The 22,587-nt window shown below is 32.6% G+C and overlaps 1 protein-coding gene across 33 annotated transcripts in view; it reads left to right on the forward strand.

The window, feature by feature from the left end:
* Positions 1-22,587, forward strand: part of LOC130900174 (TLD domain-containing protein 2) — a 200,327-nt gene that overhangs the window by 147,944 nt on the left and 29,796 nt on the right. For 30 of the 33 annotated variants that reach the window (XM_057810596.1, XM_057810608.1, XM_057810599.1 and 27 more), the window contains one exon: positions 20,960-21,088. In XM_057810596.1, coding sequence (XP_057666579.1) covers positions 20,960-21,088 — 129 coding nt within the window. Of the gene's footprint in view, positions 1-3,357; positions 3,560-8,371; positions 8,677-20,959; positions 21,089-22,587 lie in introns of those variants that run through there. The other 3 variants (XM_057810613.1, XM_057810614.1, XM_057810619.1) reach the window with 3 other exon arrangements.

Consider the following 22,587-nt stretch of genomic DNA (forward strand, 5'->3'; position numbering starts at 1 on the left):
CCACGTTTCGAATGTCATCTGTCAAAATTTCACATAAAACTGAAGATTTAATGGATTTCAACTAATGTAGTAACCGCTGCAACGGCGGCGTCGCAAAATGATCTGATGGTGTCGCATTCTATTGCAAATCGGAAGATGACTGGCTTCAAAGTGTCTATCGAGCGATTTCCAATTTTCAAGTGAAAACATCAGATATTACAAAGTCTCATTATTTCGATCCCTAGTACATCCGACTAATCGATTATTTATAAAATACGTTTAAGTTTGTATCACCATGATGCTCGTTATTGTTTTGTCGCAATAATCAAGAATTTAATTTCATTAAAATTTATCATTCTTTTTTGTTTATTCGATTAACACGTCAACTTCTTCGTTCTCACGACGACACGACTTTCCTGTCTAGCGTAGTATTGAAATATTTTCTATAAATGTATGGTGTTGATGTAATATTCATGAGAAAAACATACGTGCAAAGCAGCTCTAAACACAATCATCGCTTCCATATGAATAAGACATAAATAAATAACTTTAATGAACAACAACAAAACAATATAAAAAACAATATCAAGTATAATTTTATTAGAATGTAAAAAATATTTGTTTTGGAAGGTACTGTTGCTTTATCGCTTTGATAAACTTTGTAATATTTAGAAGTGTTAAGCACCCATCGGGCCCAATTTGACTTTACCAAAGGTCGATATCCTTTGAGAAGCTTGAAATTTATTGACGTCATTATGTAAGTTGTGATGCTTACCCAGTTTGAACCGCGTTCGTGCTGGGAATTTGCAGATGACGTGGTCTGCGGTTTCATTCTCCTTCATGAACTAACGGCATTCCATATCATTAGTGTAACCCATAGTGTGGAAGAGGTATCTGGTTAAGGATACAGTCACTAGTCGAATTTCGCGCCTATTTGATTGAAGAAGTTATTTGGTACAAGAGGCAGGTGTCTTATGCCCAGTGTTTATCCATGTCCGGCGAGCCTGCTTTGCAAGCAGACCGTTGAAAGGCACGGCTACAACACTTTTGGCTATCCCAAGAATGGTTACTGGGCTCACTGGATTTGCTGATTCATATCTGACGAGCGAGTCAGCTTCGTCGCCTAAGTGACAGGGCACCTGAAAGAGCTGAATCTGGCCACCAGTTCTCGTATGACTTTCTTGCACTAGCATAGAACACACACACTTACGACTGAATATCTATATTATCGAAAATCTTCATATAAAGTTAGTAAACAACTTTTTTTGTTGTTCTAACACTTATTTTAAAAAAAGATAAAAGTAAACTTAAAAATAATCATATATTTTTTCCCAAAATTGGCGAGTCTTATAGGAATATAGAAAAGAATAATAAAGAAAACAGTATATTAACATAAATTACGTTTACCACGCAATTAGCAAAAGTTCAATAATTCTTAGCAGACCTTTAGTTGCATTCTGGACATAAAAAATCTTCTATGTCTTTCTTGGTTAGCACAACATACCCTCAAGGCTCGGATCAATTTAGAAACTCACGTAGTGGACCTTTTTAAGGACTTTTATTGATAACAAGAACTTTCTCTTTTGAATGAAAAAAAAAACAAGGAATACAAACAAAACTCACCTTCTTGGGAATATTCTTAGCCCTTAATATCTTTATATTAACAAAATTCCTTGAAAATACTAAAAAGTTTGTGACTATTATGTTATAAACCGCAAGCCCTTCGTTAAGTAATTGCCAAATTGTCAACCACTACAAAAACGAATGCCCTCTGGCATCGAAGTAAAGTTGCAGTTTAACTTATAAATCTTTTCTTCAATATTGTTTCTTAAATCTATCAAATTTCGTGGATTATTCTCGTGGACCACGCTTTTAAGATAACCCCACAAGAAAAAATCAACTGGGGTCAAGTCAGGGCTCCGAAGTGGCCATTTATATATCAGCTCTTCGTGAAATCACCTTTTCTGGAAACAACTCGTGTAAGGCAACTAAAGAGTTGTTAGTTGTATGCGATATGAGCCCTTCCTGTTGGAACCATGTCAGCCGGTTATAATGCTCACATTTTTGCAGTAGAGGCCCGAAAAAATTGCGTATCATGTCGACATATCGTGCAGAAGTTAGTCACTGCATGTCCTCTGTTATCTTCATAAAAGTAAGGTCCAATAATGCAGTTCGCCGACATAGCGACCCACGGCGATTTACGATACAATTGAAAATGTGCCTCATCGCTGAAGAACACCGAACCAACGTATCCGTATTACAAGAAATTGGTCCACGTCCAAGGGGGCTAACCAGAATAAACCGCATGTATCTGCAGTACCTGGGAGATATAAGTAGAAGATCAGGAATAATGGAACGATTAATCATAGAAGGGAAAGTAGAACGCAAACGCCCAAGAGGCAGATCTCCAGCTAGATGAGTAGATCCAACAAAACACTTAATAAATATGAGACTGCATCATGTCGAAAAGATTGCACAGGATAGGCAAGCATGGAAACAACCGCTGAATCAAATATAAATGGTGTCACTTCATCCTTTGGAGAATAATGAAAAGAGGAGAAGGAAGATTCTGGAGGGATCACGTAGAAAGAATGCCAGAAGACAGATGTACAAAGTGGACTAAAACTCAGAGATCCAACACATGCAGACCTGTAGGCAGACCACCAAAGAGGTGGTACGAGAGCTGGAGTTCAGTTTCTTAGGAAGATCCAAGAAGAGTTCCAAACGTACAGGATTGAACAGGACTTGAAAAAGGAAGAAGAAGAAGGAGGAGGATGCGTTGAATTGTCGCTTTTAATAATCCCAGTTGAGACCCACGCTTTCTGACGCCGAGTCGAGGCTGTCGGCTTACAGAATCTGCTACTGACTGAATGTTCTCATGTTTTCTTGCTGTTCTTGAACGGCCGCGATGAACTTCGTCAATAGTGTTTCCAATAGTAATAAATGTCTGGATCCGAGCCAAAATTGTTGCATTGCTTGGAGCTTCCGCAATGTTGCGCCGTCGAACTCGAATAAGTGATCGATTGTTCTCGGAAATGCGCTCGTAGGCAAAACGAGCGTTGCTCTCCCGTGTACGGCATAATGGCAACTGAAAATTTAAGGAACGCGCTAGTAAAAGACCCCCGCGGTGATCCTCCCCCGCGCCTCGTTTTCTTCTCACTCATTCTTGAAATAGTTGAATCGTTTTGAGACACTCTGTATTAAGTTTTTTTTTTTATTTTAAATTCATTATGTTCTATTCTCTATAGTCGTGGATCGTTAATGTTATAATAAACATTTCATTATTATTATTATCATTATCATATTTCATATAAAAAACATTATCAAAACCAATTCATCCCACCATATGTTGAAAAACAATTAGCGATTCAAAATAAGTATACCGTAAAATTCTGATTCGTGCGTCAGTTTTCCTTTCGGAGACACAAAAAAAAATTGTCAACATTTCCTTTGTTCATTATATAAATAACAACCAACCGATCAGTGCACGAACATGTGGAGGTACAAAAACAAATTTATCTTTAAACACTTCAAACAAATATTAAGAAGGAACATTTCGAATAATTACAATGTTAATAAGGTAAGTAGGAAAGAGATTAATTCTCTTAATGAGATAATTTTAAGCTTTACACGATATTACTAATCTAAGATAAACGTATTCTCAATTGGATTCATAAATGGTAATACTGGTACAGATAAAACCAGATTTGTTTTTGTGCCATTTTCACTGAAGTGAAGAGTGGCTAGTATTTCTTAATTATATTTGTTACGTAACGAAAATGAACGTATTTTTTATAGTGTACTAAATAACTATTCGTTATTCATTATAAACTTTAAAACTGTGTAGTTCATTCTTGTGTTTCACTTATCAATTCAACATAAAATTGTTTTAATAATAATTGTGACAGGTACAATCAATTTATTATTCATTTAGATTACTGTAATTATAAATTTCATTCTTATACTAAGTACAAAAATCATTAACGGTTAAAAAAAATATTCCTTAATCATGGAATACTAAATCTTCGTCGGTTCGACTACCTGTGCCGTACAATTTATGGTATAACCTTTGTGGGAAATTCAAGCTATAGCAGTGGTTTCCCCAGCTCAGTGCCGTTTGAACCAAGTAGGAGCAAGGACCGTTGAACTCTTAAGGATATTAACCAGGTAAGTCTAAATAAAACTTACATCGTCTGTTCGACGAAGCTTTAGTCATTTTGACGAACGGATCGGTTTGAAACACAGGAAGTCGCTGAACTAATCGAGAAAATTGAAATCGGAGAGGAAAAAAAACACGATTCTGGAAAGAAGAGAAAGCGAAAGTCTTCAAGAACATCACTTGATGAAGATAAGAGCTGCTCGGAAGTACAAAAGAGAGGTTCAAGTAAATATATGCTTCAACCAGGTCTTGAAGAATCAGAGGGTAAAAACGGAAAGAAATGGAAGACGTCTAGCTTGGTGAGATCTGGAGGTCCTACCCCTCAAACTGGATACAGTGACGACATCCTGGAGTGTCTAAAACTATTTTTTACCGTTTCATCTATGGAAGTAGTTCTTCGTTTCACCAATATAGAGATATTAATTCAGCAGAAAAACTATAAGCAAATTACGTCGACTTGAAGAGCTAAATACTCTATTTGGCTTACTGATTCTGAGTGGTGCTCTGAAAAGCAATCATCTATCTATCCAAAAATGTGTCAAGGATAGGATTGACGCAGCAATTGGACCTACAACTTCAGTTACTCGGGTAGCACCTGCAGCAGAAACACAACAGAAAAAACGACGCATATGCTCTAAATGCGACTACAAACTCCGAAGAATGACAAAAACGTCTTGTAGGAGTTGTTCTTTAGTAATATGCGGCGAAGATCAAGTGGTATTGTGTAAAAATTGTTTCGAAGAAAGGTAGTAAATGTGAATTGAAAGAAATATTGACTTTTATATAATTTTCGTGTTCTCTAAGCCATTTTCATTTGAATTTTTTATTTACATATTTACTTTTGTAATATTCGGCACAAAATGTGCATGTTTTTAATATGCCGTCAATAAAAATGTTAAATGGATAATTATTTAATATTCTTTTTTCCTTTACAACTTTCTTAATTGATTTTTAGATACTGTTAGTCGCAATGACGAAGGTTTAGTAATGAGGTACCTAAATTGAGGTTTAGTACTCCAGGGTTTTTACAATAAATACCTATGATTGTCGTGAATATTTGGCGCTTCTGGTAGATTCCTTCTAAGTTTGCTACATTAATCTGCTAGCATTCCTGGACTGTTTTTCCTTTGGTAGCGGTTTTCTATTAAAGAAATGTCCTGATGAAATCTTTCTCTTTGTTCGTCACTTCTTCTTCTTCTCATTGAAGGCTGGCGACCACGTTTTTAAACAATTCTCTGATGCTGAAATTTGTCCATTCTCTTATGTTACGGATTTCTTCTTCCTGCCGATGCCTTTCTTTCCCTCTATTCTGCCCTGCATCATGTTCTGTAGCAGGAGGTATTTGTCGTTGCGTTAGATGTGTCCTATGCAAGAAGTTTTTTTTAACTTAATAATTGTCAACAACTTTCTTTTGCGACCAATGCGTCTTAGTACTTCGTCACTTACCACACCCAAATTCTCGAGGAACAAATCCAGAAGAGAGTACAGGTATTTTTGAAAACATATCACATCCCCAAAGCTTTGTATGAAATTATAAGCTCATTGATTAAGTTTGTTTAGGTTAGGTTATTAAACAGTGATGAGTTTTGTAAAATTATATCAGTTGGAGGAAACTGAGGCAGCGAACAGGGAAAGACTGATTGACCTTTTGGAAACGGCTGGAATCTGTCAGGTATAAGCAAAACCTTGATATCGGTTGGTTTTTGTTTTGGCCTGAACAGTTTATTATTGAACAGGCTTAGCTCAGTGTATTGTCTTGGTACTGATTTTAGGTATTCGTTAAGAAAAGAGCAAACCTTTTTACTATAGATACAGTTTTTATATAATCAAATGCTAAAGACAAAATATGTTTTTAGTCTTTACCTTCTTGTGACTGTTCGTGCTGCAGTGCCGAGTAAAACTTTTTACTTCTTGATTTACGTAACATAAGCTCTGTCACTGCCGCTAGTTTAGCTACATTATTTAAAGTAGAACTCTTCATTTTCACATTAAGCTCCTCACACTTACTACATACATCAATTTGCGAATAATTGAAATTGTTTCTATAATATTGCAAATAAAATGATTTGCTTACTATAGGCTAAACATCAGGGTGTTTTTGCAAGTACAACCCCACATCGTTTTAATGTTTAGATCAATTTGATAAATAGTAGCTTTTCTTACTCTTGTAATGAGTCCTGAAATCAAACAACAGACTCCATAGAGGAAGTGGACTTACATATTTAAAAAAAACTCTTTTGGATTTGCGCCCTTTCAAAATAAATCACTCCACTCATGGTAAAATCGCTCTTTTAATAAAAATTGATGTATTCTGATGTTTAGACTATAAAACCAGAAAATCGAAAAAACTTTAAAACAACCGAATTCAATTTACGTGTGAATTTTAAAGTAATTCAATTTGGACCCGTGAAAACTTTCATTAAAAGAAAAAAAATTCCACTCGTATAATAAACAATAATTTCTTTATGAATTATCAACACTTTTAGTGAGAAAAATAACACGACAAAGGATTTTTTTCCAAGCTAACAATAACCTTGTCAAGACGTTTGGCAATCAAATTTATTTCATCTTTATTATTTCCGTTTTTATTACACAATAGCCCGAAATATATATTTTTTTAATGTCCAGTACTTTGGTTTTATTATACTATTCTTAGATCCATATTTTCTCATGATAAAAATATTGTTACTTCAACCAAAATCATTCAAGGTCGTCTTCAAATTTCAAACGGTTAATTCCAATCAAATTAATCGGTTAAATTAGATTATGAAGTCAGGATTCATATCACAGTATAAAACCCTGCAACTGTAGCAGCCGATTTTCTTGTGTACAAGAAAATTTTGCAATGTCTATACGTAAAATTCACGTCCAATGAATATTTGGCGTATTATATACAACTCTGTTAAATTTTAATAAAATACCGATCAAGAAACTAACGAAATATTCAATTATACTTTTGTGGATTTTGACGATTAAAGGGAAAACCCGGAGATATTCTAAGAATGAACAAAAATATTTCTTTATTTACTGTTTACACGCGTTTCGATAACAAAGTTATCATCTTCAGAGACCGAAGGTAAACAGGATATCGACTTCCTTTATAACACAGCTTCGCTTCGCCCGATTATTGGCTTTGTTTTTCCAATTTTTAAGTTACATACTTTATAGATCTAGTTTTGCTTTATAAAACTACTTTTTCGGGGACTTCTTTCGGAGACGTGCAAACTTGCGAAATCAATTACCAACGAACGTCTCTATACCCTGTTTTTAAAAGAAAAAACTCAAACCTTTCTCGTGAATCACTATAGCTATTGGTAAAGACCAAGTACTCTTCCAAACAGACACAAATCTGTCAAACTGACGTCACAAATTACACGGCATTACCTCACTTTATAGTTAAATGAAAATAAACAACATAAAAATAAATAATGCGGTTTCTTTTACGTTAACCTCGATGAATAAAATATGAGTTTGAAAAAAAAATTATTGTTATGAACTTGCCCACCGATATAGATCGCGAAGCCGGTCCTGTTCTGATATTTTAATAGGAGCCAAATCAAGGTTAATGCGCCGGTTATTCATTGTTATTGTGGCGACTATTTGTAACCTGTTTACATTATATTGTAACTAATTTTATGGAGACACTTTCTAAATCTTGAGAATTTTTATTTGTTCACGGCAAATTAGGTATTTCCACAAAATCGAAGATTCTAGAATGTGATGTTAGTGTATATAAAACGAGTTTCTAGATGTAGAGAAATGAATGATGTATTAAAATGAATTTGATGATTAGTTAGTAAATAGTTTAGTGTGTAAGTGTTAGTGAATAGTTGATATATAACTAAATTACGTTGATTAAAGCTGTCTAAATAAATTAGAACATTATATTATAAGCACAAAGATAACCTAAAAAATTTGTTTATGTCAATGTGCGATGGCTATACGGTTGCTGTAATTTGTGACGTTAAAACATTGGATTATATGAGGTTTATGAAAGAAGATCGTCCTATTCCTTGTGGAAGAGTCCTTGTGTGAAAACCGCATCAAAATCGTTTCAGTATTTTTTGAGTTTATAACATCAGTTACATATTGACGTAAACGGGTATAGTTGAATTTCACTGTACTAACAATAATCTTAGTCAATTTATTTATTAGCCAACCGATTAATAAATCCTCCTCCGCAATTTTTAATTTAGAGATTCTTCGATAGCTCGACACAAGTGGATTCGTATCGCCGACTACCGACAGTAAAATTGAAATAAACATTGACTTTTTATATTCGTGAATAAATTTTTTGGTTAAAAGACAATTAACCTATCGGAAACGGGTCGCGTCGTAATTTCGTTGATTTTCATTCATTTTGTGAATAATCTAATGTCCAATAAGCAACCTTGGTGCACCCATAACATAATCATTTAATAAGACTTGTTATTTGTTAGTTTAAACGTGAATAAGTGTGTTGTTAGTAAAAGTGATTTATAGACTTTGAAGCTCGATTTTATTGCGATTTTATAAGATTCACTCAACAATTTTTTTCGGTAAGATAATTTGGTATTTTTCTAACATTACCACCTCATAAAACCAGAATTTTTCACATCAAAGAGTACTAATTGCGAAACGGAGTTCTGTAAATGCGCATTTCAAATAAATTTTAAACATAATCATCATATAAATGAAGTTTTTCCACACTTATAAACCGTACTAGTTAACACTTTATCTCCTGGTGGAATTATGAAAAATAAAATTTTGAATCAAGTACATTCCAGTCCAAAAAGTAATAATAGTTTGTCATATACAGCTTTCTGCCGAGCTATTCTTTGATATTTGGACACAATAAATAGTAACAAGGAACTAGATCAAGTGAATATAAGGGATTAGGTAATAAATCTTAACGCAGTGAGGTTAATTTTTCTGCAACAATAGCCGACGAATTGGTAGGTGTTTCTCCCTACATTAGATATCAAAATGTGTCAGTAAATGAGTATAATATTGGCCATTTATTTATTTTTTTGATTTTTTCTAAATAATCAATAAACCTTTGAAAAACCAAAATATTGTAGTGGTGCCTCAGGTACTTTCATTTTTCAGTATTTTATCAATGATTTCAACGCATTAGATGTGACGGTGCACTTTTAGGGTAATATTTACGTAACTTTTTCTCGGTGTCTTTAATGTTTATTTTTACGTTAATTATGGTTTTCGAAAACTAGTCTTTTAGTCTTCAACATATAATGCTAGTTCTCTAACAAGCAATCAGATCCTCAAAACTGATCATAAAATTCGTTTCATTACACAAAAGGGCGCCGCATGTTTGTCACTTTAATACAAAAACAACTTTGTAATTGAATCGGTTTTTTTTAAATGGGCGTAAGTCCAAGAAAGTAAACTTTCGGAAAACTAAAAAAAAAACTTTAAATCAAAATATTTCACTTGAAATATTTTTCAAAAAATGTCAACGTGTAAAGAATTTTTTTTCATTTATCTAAATAAATAATCAATAAACCTTTGAAACACCAAAACATTGTAGTGACGTCTCAGGTACTTTCATTTTTCAGTATTTTATCAATGATTTGCACTTTTAGGGTAATATTTACGCAACTTTTTCTCGGTGTCTTTAATGTTTATTTTTACGTTAATTATGGTTTTCGAAAACTAGTCTTTTAGTCTTCAACATATAATGCTAGTTCTCTAACAAGCAATCAGATCCTCAAAACTGATCATAAAATTCGTTTCATTACACAAAAGGACGCCGCATGTTTGTCACTTTAATACAAAAACAACTTTGTAATTGAATCGGTTTTTTTTAAATGGGCGTAAGTCCAAGAAAGTAAACTTTCGGAAAACTAAAAAAAAAACTTTAAATCAAAATATTTCACTTGAAATATTTTTCAAAAAATGTCAACGTGTAAAGAATTTTTTTTCATTTATCTAAATAAATAATCAATAAACCTTTGAAACACCAAAACATTGTAGTGACGTCTCAGGTACTTTCATTTTTCAGTATTTTATCAATGATTTGCACTTTTAGGGTAATATTTACGTAACTTTTTCTCGGTGTCTTTAATGTTTATTTTTAAGTTAATTATGGTTTTCGAAAACTAGTTTTTCCGCAGTAGGATATCCAATATCGACAGTGGCTTTCAATTGTTTTGGAAAAAATTGTATCACACAACAATATGGGACGATTTAACTTTGATAACCAGGACAAAGAATGAAAAGGAAATTTGTAAATTAGAAGGTTTCAAAAAATTACGTTCTAAGAGTAAAGAGTGGAAACGAATATTTAGAAATTGAAGAGGAAGATTTTGGAAAATATAAGATGAAAAAAGTTTGTTTATATTTGGGAGCACAACTGATAAATAAAAACGAAAAAGAAGAAATAAATAAAACAATAGCTACAGGAACTAAGCAGTGAGATGATTAAGAAAGTTGATAAGATATTACGACCAACATCAACATTAGATACGGAAATGAAACATGAGAGAAAAAGTAACCAAGAACTGAAGAAGTTTCATAAAAGTTCAAAGAATGAGTTGGGGTATATTGAAAGGATGTCGGAAAATTAGTATACAAAAAGTGTCATTGAAGAAAGAGAAGGAGGTTAAATAAAGAAAGAAAAAATGGTTGGATGTAGTCTGAGAAAATTAGAGTACAAAGTTCCTTTGAAAAGAAATTGCAAAAGTAGTTGAAAAGAGAATAAATTTAGGGTCTTAAAGACAAAGACAAATAACAAAGAATCATCGATAAATTTTTTCTTTGATCAATATGTTGGAGGAAAACATTATTTAAAAAATTCAGTTTTCATTTTATTATAACACAAACGATGAATACAGAAAGTAGTTATAAAAACAAAGACCATTTGGTATGTTTAAGCTTCTATATGTTATTGATTTTATGTCTCTTTTGATTTGATTAATTCTTTTATAATTTTTTGAAAGAAACTAATTTTAAATCAAAACAGACCTAAAATCAAGAACATTTAGAAGCAAAAACAATTATACTGATTTGGGTACATCACAAATGAAAAGTCACAGAAGATATTTGAGAAATTTGAGTGTAGGGAGTTTGAGAAAAATGAACCCTATATGATTTATAAAAAAAAATTGACTACAAAAATTTGGTAAAACGGTTTAAACATGTTTTTATAAGAATTACGTTTAGGCCGCCGTTATAATTCCAAGCGGCGGGCGGTAAGCGATAGACGACGTCACCTGTAAATATTTTACATTATTTTTAGATGTAGTTGTTATAATCAAGTAAGACTGTCATCCTCGTCTGTGGAGAAGATTCTGGAGGCATCGCCGGTGGTACTCGCAACCTTTGCGGTATCTTTTCATGTGTCGATGTAACCGCCTATGCTTTTTTAGACACTTCAACAGTTGATGAACAATTTATGTAAAATGCTAATAATCCGGCTAAAATTTTTTTATGATTTTGACTTGAGACAAAAATTGCAGAAAGATGCCTTTAAGAAGCATCAACATATGCAATATGTTTCAGTACACAACAATCCAAAGCATCTTTCTGTTTCACTATTTTTTTTTTGTTTTTTTCTAATTGTGCCAATAACCTGCAGAATGTCGCCTGTTGTCCTTCACCTATCGCCTGATGTGTAAGGCCGAATACACACGGATCAGCTCAAAAGAAACTCATTTCTGACGCAAATCAGTAACCAGATTGCAATGAGTAACAACCTGTGTATTCGAAACTACAGACGGGGCAACTAATTGCCAACCAGTCGGCAACGCATTTGCAAACGGTTTATAAAAACTCGACCTGTTTAATTTTTCCGTCAGGTCATAATTGAGTGCGCAGTGCGTGCAGAGACACATCAGGAAGTGGTTTAACTGCACATCAAAGTAGTTGTTTAGAGCACCTGTGAATAAAATACAAATAGTCATGATGGTGGCCAATTTTCGTCCGAAGAATAAGGTTCTGGATTATCCGCCATAAATGGACCGGCGGAAGAGCGGATAAGCTAAAATGGCGGATAATAGGGAAGGTTCAATAAAAAATAGATTTAATGTATTGCACTGTTAATACTGTAATATTTTTATTGTACATTTAGTGAGTAAACATGATATTATGCACCAATAGGTACAGTACAATAGAAAGGAAAAATAACAAGAACAATTTAGAGTTGTACATTAAAAGAACTGTTCCTGAAGCAATTTAAAAAAAAAAAGAAAGTATAAATTACCGTATACGCTAACTCTACAGATTTAGAAATTACATACAGTATTGTAAATCTCAATCATGGAATATAAAGTACTGAAATAACCTTAAGAATTAATTTAATGATATTTATTTATGGTCCTGATGTATCCCGCTTCTTTGATGCCAAGTCTCACCATCTATGACTTCTTAGTGCTGTTCAGCATATCTAATGGCTGCTTCAAAAATTTGTACCCCTTCTTTGTGTGCTACTTTATGGGGCTCAACAGTCTCAGGTCCTTCGGTGTGACTATTTCTTCGTCGGTAATTTCATACTGATCATCTCCAGAAAACCACTCTCCTACTTCAACCAAAGATGAATTGGATTGATCATCATATTGTATAATATAATTTGTTCGGGTTTCTTACAGACTATCAAGTTGAAATAACATATTGAAATTAGTTTTTCGTCTTCAACAATTAACTCCCATTTGTCTTATGAAAGATAAGATAATAAAAAATACACTTTAGTAAATTAGAGTCGTAAATTTCGCGATGTAGATTTCAATTTCAACTTGTCCGTTATTGACCTTAATACAAAATTGAAATTATAGCTAAAACGAATAAACAAACTAATCATATCTCGTGTGAAAATACTGCATTAATTAGAATAGCGCAGTTTAGAGAAATGTTTGAATAATATTTTATTTAAAGTGTCAACAATAACGGCGTTTAAATTTTCATTTGTCTATTAATCTCATATTTGATTAGTATGAAAAATTCCTCTAGTTTTTCGCTGTTTCGTGAATTGAAAAATTAAATAAGGAACAAGGAAATGTTGATAGAAAATATTATTTATTTATTCATTTCTAAATATTTACATATAGAATCTATTTATTTATAAATATAATTCTTTAAGCTACTGCAAAACTTTTTATTGTTACTTTTTTGTAAATAGTACCGTAAATCGACACACGTTGGTACTAAGTTCACGAAAATCCACTAAATACTCAATTAAATGGTACGTCATAATAAGGGGCTCAATTTGCACATCGATGACTATGTCTATATTCCAAATTTGGATTTCAACCTGTTCCTGGACATGTTAAATACACTTTTTCCACTTATAGTACAGGTAAAATTGGATTAGACCCGAAATTAAATTGGGCGCTTCCGATTTTCTAGATTCTTAGAGGTTTCCGGTTACTGAATACGCCTAGCAATTCAACAAATTTTTTTTTCAATATTTTGAAACTTAATTTAAAAAAATTTTGAAACGTAAATATCCAACTAGAGATTTGTCGTTGGCATCATCATCAATATTTTCATGTATATAACACACATGAACTACTCAATGGTTTTAAATGAACTAAATTTTAAAAAACGCATTCATGAACACTATTTTCGTTCTCGGTGGATTATTATTTTTGGCAGTTTTGGATCTGGGAATTTTTTTTTTCGAATTTTACGTAGTTTTCGCGAATAAAAATGTTTTTGAGCGTTCAAACCCATTTTGTAACTGAAAGTTTGACTGAATTGAAACCTTTTTTCAACAGAATGTTGTGCTCCAGATTTTTTGTCCCGGCAGTTTGTGTCGAAATCATCATAGTTTTCGAGTTATTCGCAATTCAAAATGTTTTTGAGTACATGAACCCATTCAACGGCAAAAATTTTGAGGTTAGGAAAAAAACTTGGAGATCAATCTGTAGAGAATTTAGTGCTGTACATTTTTTGCTCCAAAACTTTTTTTTAAATTTCCAGTAGTTTTCGAATTATTCGCGATTCAAAATAGTTTTGAACGTTCAAACCCATTTTATAATTGAAATTTTGAGGTTAGGAAAAAATTGAAACCTTTTTTCAACAGAATGTTGTGCTCCAGATTTTTTGTCCCGGCAGTTTGTGTCGAAATCCTCATAGTTTTCGAGTTATTCGCAATTCAAAATGTTTTTGAGTACATGAACCCATTCAACGGCAAAAATTTTGAGGTTAGGAAAAATGATTGGAGACCAATCTGCAGAGAATTTTATGCTGTACATTTTTTGCTCCAAAACTTTTTTTTGAATTCCCCGTAGTTGTGTATAAACCCATTTTAAGGTGAAAATTTTGAGGTTAGGAACAAATACCTGCAATACTTTTTTGTAAAGAATTTTGTGCTCTACATTTTTTTATAAGTTAGTTTTTTTTGAATTCCCCGTAGTTTTCGAGTTATTCGCGATTCAAAATATTTTTGAGTGTATAAACCCATTATAAGATGAAAATTTTGAGGTTAGGAACAAATACCTGGAATACTTTTTTGTAAAGAATTTTGTGCTCTACATTTTTTATACGTTAGTTTTTTTAATTCCCTGTAGTTTTCGAGTTATTCACGATTCAAAATATTTTTGAGTGTATAAACCCATTATAAGATGAAAATTTTGAGGTTAGGAACAAATACCTGGAATACTTTTTTGTAAAGAATTTTGTGCTCTACATTTTTTATACGTTAGTTTTTTTAATTCCCTGTAGTTTTCGAGTTATTCACGATTCAAAATATTTTTGAGTGTATAAACCCATTATAAGATGAAAATTTTGAGGTTAGGAACAAATACCTGGAATACTTTTTTGTAAAGAATTTTGTGCTCTACATTTTTTATACGTTAGTTTTTTTCGAATATCCTAGTTTTCGAGTTATTCGCGCGAGACGTATTCAGTATCCCAAAACCTCCCAAAATCGCCTAATTTATCTGTACTCTTATCAGGTGTAATTCACTGAATAGCTTCTTGAAAAATATTTTTAACGTCACGAGATTTAAATGTTTCAATTACTTCTGCAACATATTGTTTTACATCTGCTTAGATCAACTCAATGGGATTGGGTTCACGATGGTAGGGCGGTGATCGTAAAATGGTTTTATTTTCTTTTTTGGTCATTTCATCAATAATTTTCGAGCTATACTTATTTTTATGTTCTTTGACAATTTCTAAAAGCTCTGCCTTAACCATCGTTTCATTAAAATCGAGATTTTTAGAAGTAAGACATTGTTGAATACCTGTAAAGCATCTGGCAGGTAACCTTCTTCACTATCGATGTGAATGTGAATTATTAGTCTCTGTCCTTTTTTAAAAACTGAAGTCTCCCTATAAAACCAAACATGAAATGTGCTATTAAATGATCTCTCTTGAATTGTAATGAATATGGAATTATCTAAGTAGACACAATAAAAACTAATAGTAAAAAAATCCTTTAGAAACAAGCTTTTATTTGAAAGAAATTATCAATATTAGGGTAAATTATGTAAAAATTAAACAAAAAACATTTTGTTTGTTAAATTACAAGGCTCGTATTGAATTTAAAGCGATAAAATTTTTATTCTACACGGATTATTAAACGCGAATCCAGAACTAACTTTTGATTGTCACTTCAAGTTTCGATATCTCGAAAATGAAGCGAGATCGAAAAATTTTATTTTTTATTTTCTATTTATTTTGGCCCCTATTAAACTAAATTCTTGGTCAAATCGTCCCCTCTCTTTTTATTCTTTTATTTTGTTTTTCCAAATATCTTTTTTTTATGGTACTCACAGTAGTAAAAATTACAAAGCCTTAAATAAGTAATTATTAGAAACTTAGCACATACAATGATAGTCACGATTACACACATCTGATACTATTATTATAAAATTAATTCCACGTTTAGTTATATAACGTTAAACATTTCCGAACTAACAATCGAATTGTCAGTTCGTATAAATAAACAGATTGTTAATAATTACAAAACATTGAGAGGAAGTCGAATTGCGTGCCAACATATTTTACGAAATTTATTTTACTTTTTTAATAATGTGGTGCCAACAAAAATAGTCAAATTCTTCGAATTACCAGTGATTGAATTAATTCGAAATTATACCACGCAATCTCCATGTTACATAATAAATTTGTACGCATAAGAATCGATTCCGAATTAGTTGATAACCAATTCAGGATAAATAAAATACACTAAAATTATTGGGTATTGCGCTTGAGCAAACGAATCGAACTAATAGTCCAGTGAACAACTACTCTAAAAATATGGTATCAACTCAGAAATCAAGACGAATGGATTTGCGTGAAATTCTATTTACCCTTCTTTTCAAAATCTACCCTATGCCAATGTGTGTAAATTATTTTAAGGAATGAAAACTACTCCTTATTGTCAAAATTCAGCAAAATAGAAATTAAAGCAATCAAAAAATTGAAAAAAATGTTTCCACACCATATATACATGTATATGTAGAAAGTTTCCTTTCACCAAAGCATATGTTGCTTTTTATCAGTACCATACTGTTTTTTTTTCATCAAGTATGTATGTATACACACACACACACACAAATTCAAAATTTATCTGCTCCGAAATTAAAAATGTTTTAGTTTGTTTTAGAACTATTCTAATTATTGAGCTAGGTAGTCGATTAAAAACCTTTTTTTAGGAAAATTTATAATTTATTAGGCCTAAAACGTTTGGGATACATTGAACCCTTTGCTTTTAAAAGGGAAAAGTTCAAAGGGTTCCAAAACGGAACCAGTCACACGCTACTGTGAAATTTATCGGTTAGTCCTGAACAAAATTTTTATTAAAAAATGAATTTTTGTTCTCTAGCAAGTTTTTTTGAATAAAAGACGATTTTTTTGAAAAATGCTTTCTCCAATTTAACCATAATTTCAACAACATCAAGCTTTCTAAACCATTCAAAATTCTTGATCCTATTATTTATATTCAATTAAAGTGATTTGCATTTTCATAACATTTATAAAAATTTATTTCAATTAGGGTGGCAATATCAAGGGTAGAAATAACGTTTTTTCCATGAAATAAAGGGATTCTATGTTATTTTTGTCATAACTCTTTTATTTTATGTATAGTCTTATAAAGTCTCATTTGAACTTTTTTCTAAAGTTTTTTATAAAAGTTTCAATACATTTTTTTCGTGACATTCACAATTTTTCAAAACCTCGATTCACTAAATAAATTCCACCTTTAATAAATCATAACTCGGTTTGTAGTACGTCTTTTTCGTAATTATTTGAAAGCTACATTTAACATCCTCACAGTTTTTTCGATAAAATATGAAGTTATTTGTCTATTAAAAACATGATTTTTTTTGTAAAAATCAAAAATTCAATTACGAATAATTCAAAAAGTATTGGTTTTTCGAAAAAATGTATAGAATTATTTTTTGCTGTTTTCTATTGATTTCCACGGGTAGTTTCCACCAAAAATGACCATCCCGTATTTGGCCTGGGGTGGGTGGTAAAAACATATCGGCTTAGAGTAGACTTTGATTTTTAAGATATTTACTATCTACTGAAAAATACATATTTTGAATATTCTTGGATGCTTTTCGAAAAGTGGTGCCAAGTTTAGAAACAAAAAACAGATTCTGGTACAATACAAGAAATTAAAAGGAATATTTGACAAAGATAGCAATACCGCAACTTTCTTTGTATCTCATTCTAATATTGGAACACGAAATTTAATTGAAAGCGCTGTCTAGTATTACTTTGTCTATGGATATACAGATGTTCTTTCTCTATCTATCAGCAGTTTGTGTCCACTTGAACCAGCTCCAGCTAATGTTAACTCTGTTGCTTTTCATGCGCCCTGAGCCATATCAGCTATGTTTACAGCAAAAAGTAGTTTTTTCCTTATTTATATTTATAAAGCCATTGACACAAACAAATTTTGTCAAAAATATCTCGGCAACTGAGAAAATCAGATACGTAACTCGTTTATTTTTTTGGTATATTGCACCTCAGGATTATCAACATAATTGCGTTGTAGTCAAGGAGGAAATGATGAATTAAAACACCCAGAGGACGCACGGACAATAGTCTTTAAACCTTAGACTCGTCCGCTAAAACTTTTTCTCAATATTAGTAACTTGGTGATATGTTTCAAGTTGAGTTTGAAATTTCTGTTTTTCATCATGATATTCGGAAATGACGAATAATTTCGTCACACCTTGTATTTTTAACGACGAGTAAATCTCCAATGATAAACATATTCAATTCGAATCCTAATCGAAAATCCAAAATTAAAACTTCTATATATATAATCGGTTTCATCTCACATAATTAGAGTTAAAAGTTTTTCAAAATATTTATAAACTGGATTTTCGCGGTCGATGCGGTTAGTGGGTGTTTGTTATTTTATGTACATATGCTCTATACCTTTAACAGATATGAAACATTGCAGATTTATATATGTACACTACGTCTATGTACTCATGATAGTCTGCGGAAAATATTTTTAGATTTCTTGAAGCTATTCAAAGATACTCGCAAAAATAATTAAAAAAAGCGATTATCAAGAAACTGTGGTCGGAAAATTGTTTTGAATTAAAATATTATTAGGATTTTCTATTTATTATTATTGAATCTTCTCTTCAACTTCTTGAAATTTACTTTACAATTTATAAGTTCATCTTGGGTGACGCCTCTTACATAATATTAGGTTTAGTTCATCCTCAAACTTCATTATATCTGTCCCAACTATGTCTGTTATTATGGGTGTCTTGAAATACTTTCGATACGATTAATTTATTTTTCCGTCGTACTTTCCTTAGTAGGAAAATAGCTATTCGGTATGTCTTGATGCCGTCATTATCGACAGGACGCAGTCTAATTCCTTTATAATCGATAGTGCTTTCGTTTCTAACATCACAATGCAGCCCAGGCATAACTGCTCCAAAACGTTCTCGATCCATGGCAATCGCATTAGTTTTATACAGGTTTATAGCACATTTTTTGCTGCTTCATTCACATCATCAAGTATATCGATAACTTCATCGGAATCTACCAATTACAAATTGTTAAAATCGTGGGTGACTTGGATAAAAAGCTCACGTTTGTACCTATGTCTTACAGTTCAAGCCTTACAGGATAGATGGTCATTTTGACGAACGCCTTGGTTGTCTTCCTGTTCAAGCCTTACAGGATAGATGGTCACTTTGACGAACGCCTTGGTTGTCTTCCTGTTCAAGCCTTACAGGATAGATGGTCACTTTGACGAACGCCTTGGTTGTCTTCCTGTTCAAGCCTTACAGGATAGATGGTCACTTTGACGAACGCCTTGGTTGTCTTCCTGTTCAAGCCTTACAGGATAGATGGTCACTTTGACGAACGCCTTGGTTTACTTTAACTTTTCCTCTAACTTCATGGTGTCATTGGAAATATCCTTAATTGAAGGCAAATATCTATGGTCGATACTTGCTTCGTTCACTGCCAAAAGTCTCAATTGGATCAAAGGCTTTCTGGTAATCAAAAAATCCAAAACAGAAACGGAAGTTATTTCCATGAAGTAACGTGTGAATATGTTCAGTAATTTACAGTACAACTGGGGTCATGTCGAAAGTATTGAAATAATTTTATGTATTACGACATGCGTCGTTTTTTTATGAATTAGACGGCTTAAGCTCTGTTTGTTTTTTCACAGTTTGTTGTTGTAAGTATTAGCTTAGGTACAGGTATTAGCAATATTATTTAATATCAAGTAATTTCGGTTTTGTAGTATAAAATAAAACAACAAACAATGAATAGTTTTTAATCAATTATATATTTTCCATTTTCGTCAATGGCCTTTCACCATCTTTCTTTTAGCTTAATGATTCCGCGCTCATGAAATTTCTGGTCCTTTTCAGCAAAAAATTGATATAAACCTTTCCGATTTGACAATTATGACCATTTTTCTTTGATCGATTAATCCAGGTTTATTAATTTTTGAAAATAAACATTGGAATTGATCGTCTGATTCCTTGGAAGCAGCTCAAAAAACACAATACCTTTGTAATCTCAACAAACTGACAGCATGAGCTTTTTTTATTGTTTTTCAGCTTTCGATATGGTTTCCGATATCGTTTTCGAACTACGTTACTGTACAGGATCCATTCTTCATCACCAGTGATGAATCTTTTCAAGAAAGGTTCGGTTTCATCTCGTTTAAGGTGCATATCTCAAATGTTGATTCTTTATGTTAAATGAATTTCTTTCGAGTCGTGAGGTATCCAAATACCAAGCTTCTTAACTAGCCGCAGACATTTCTTCGCAACCTCTCGAACAGTTATACGACTTCGATTTGGTCATCATCTACTTCAGTAGGCCGATCAGAACGTTACTCGGAATTCTGACACGTCCTCTCTTTTAAGCAATCAGCACCATAAACTTCACATATTTCTTTGTGAGCCGCAGCAGCTTTCTTCTTTCGGAAATATCTTCTTTCGTAAAAATCGACTATAATTAATGCGAGCAATTCATTTCAATCTTAAGGACTTCTTTTCGTCCATGGTTCAGGTGTGCTGCTCTGGTATAAATTCATACTTGAATCGGTTGATTTTAATTAATAAATAGTTACAACTGGTAATGGTTTTTTATAAATAGTTGAATGTTTTTTTTTCTCGAAGCGTGTTCGTAACACTATATTTTAATTCTGTTAATCGTACTTGTTATTTACTTTGGCAACTCGTAAACCAAATTCATTAAACCGTAAGCTGTATTTATAAATTTTTAATAGTCTCATTTTTATAATCCAAATAATAAACAAACTTCTTTCGATTAAATTTTATTTCGAACTATATAATTTTTAATTTAGAGCTGTAAGTGAAATGTAATTTTTCATTTAATGTTATAATTTCATTTATTGGTGTTTTATTTCAGGTTAAAGAAAGGGGTTTCTCCTTGGTGGAGATGGATACGGAATTATGGAGCGAAGAACCAACTCCATCCGCAAGCCGACACGGAAGTCAAGATGGAGAAATCACCGAATTAACCAAAGAAAGTTGGGAGGTAAGATTTCATTTTCGACTAATTCTTCTCTATCATCTTTATTATTTCTTCTCTCTTTTCTATTATATCATACGATTACACTGACAGAATAGAATAAAATTGATTCAATTATTTGATGAATGAAAATTGTTTTATTACAGTTTACACCAACGTTTAACAACCAAAATTCTCTCAACTAGTAAAAGTTTTGTTAGTCAAATATTTGCTGTGTGGGTCACTATCAATTCAAATTTATTCAAATAGTTTAAATGGTTGGAATACTAGGAAAGGTCGAATTATGTGGTTATACACTAACGAAATTGGTAGATATTCATCCATAAATAATTCCGACTTTGATATTAGAACAGTTTAAATCGTCAGCGGTTGCTATTTTTTTTTAAAGTTAATACCAGAAGAAAATACGTGTATCAACTGTGATTGTGACACCACGATGACTTTTCCATATGAGGATGTACCCAGAAATATCTGGCCCAACAAAGAAAACACAAATATTTTGGAAAATAAGCGATGTTAAAAAACTCTTTTTATAATAAAAATCGTCAAGCTCCTCAAAATAGCTATTAATTGTCGATATTACCTCTTCATTCTTGAAAAATCTTTGGCCTCCAAGCAATTTTTTAAGCCTGGGAACAGAAAATAGTCCGAGGGGGCTAAATCTGGCGAATAGGGTGCATGAGGTAGCAATTCAAACTTTAATTCATTAATTTTGGCCATTGCAATAACGGATGTGTGAGCTGGTGCATTATTTTGATCAAACAACTTTCTTCTTAGCCAAGTGCGGCCGTTTTTGTTTGATTTTTTCGCTCAATAAGTCGCATAATACGCGCCGCTGATAGTTTTTCCTTTATCAAGATAGTCAATGAAAATTATCTCACGCGATTCCCAAAAAACCCACGCCATGACCTTTCTTGCAGATGGAACGGTCTTTGCCTTCTTTGGAGCGGGTTCTTCCTTTTTCAGTGAAGTGATGGACCCACGTTTTTGGCTTTATTTCTGAGAAACATTGCCCAACACTCGATAGAAACGTCTTCAAGAAGCTGCTTTTGTTCCATTGTGAGCAAACACGACACCTATTCATGCAGATAGCTTTCTCATGTCCAATTTTTCAGTTAATATGCGATGTACCGCACTTTTTGAAATGCCTACTATGTCTGCTAGCTCGCACACTTTCAGTCGACGTTTGTGGATGTTCTTCAACATTTTTGGAATCATCACCTCTTTTGGTGGACCACTGCGATGCTGATCTTCGCAGGTAGTGCGGCTACCACCATCTCTAGGTCAGTCTAGGTACTTCTGGGACTATCCTCGTAGTTTTCACTAAACATACGAGGTATATCTGGGTTATCTAAAAAAAACGTGTACTGACACAGAAAAAATATTTATTGTACTACAATCTACAACTGTTAAACTAATTTTCTACATAGTTTCCAAAATTTCACAGGCATTTGTCATAACTTGACACAAGTGTTTGTGTCCTTTCTTCATAGAAGGTTGCTGCC

This window comes from Diorhabda carinulata, chromosome 12, assembly GCF_026250575.1.
Source record: "Diorhabda carinulata isolate Delta chromosome 12, icDioCari1.1, whole genome shotgun sequence".
Lineage (NCBI taxonomy): Eukaryota > Metazoa > Arthropoda > Insecta > Coleoptera > Chrysomelidae > Diorhabda > Diorhabda carinulata.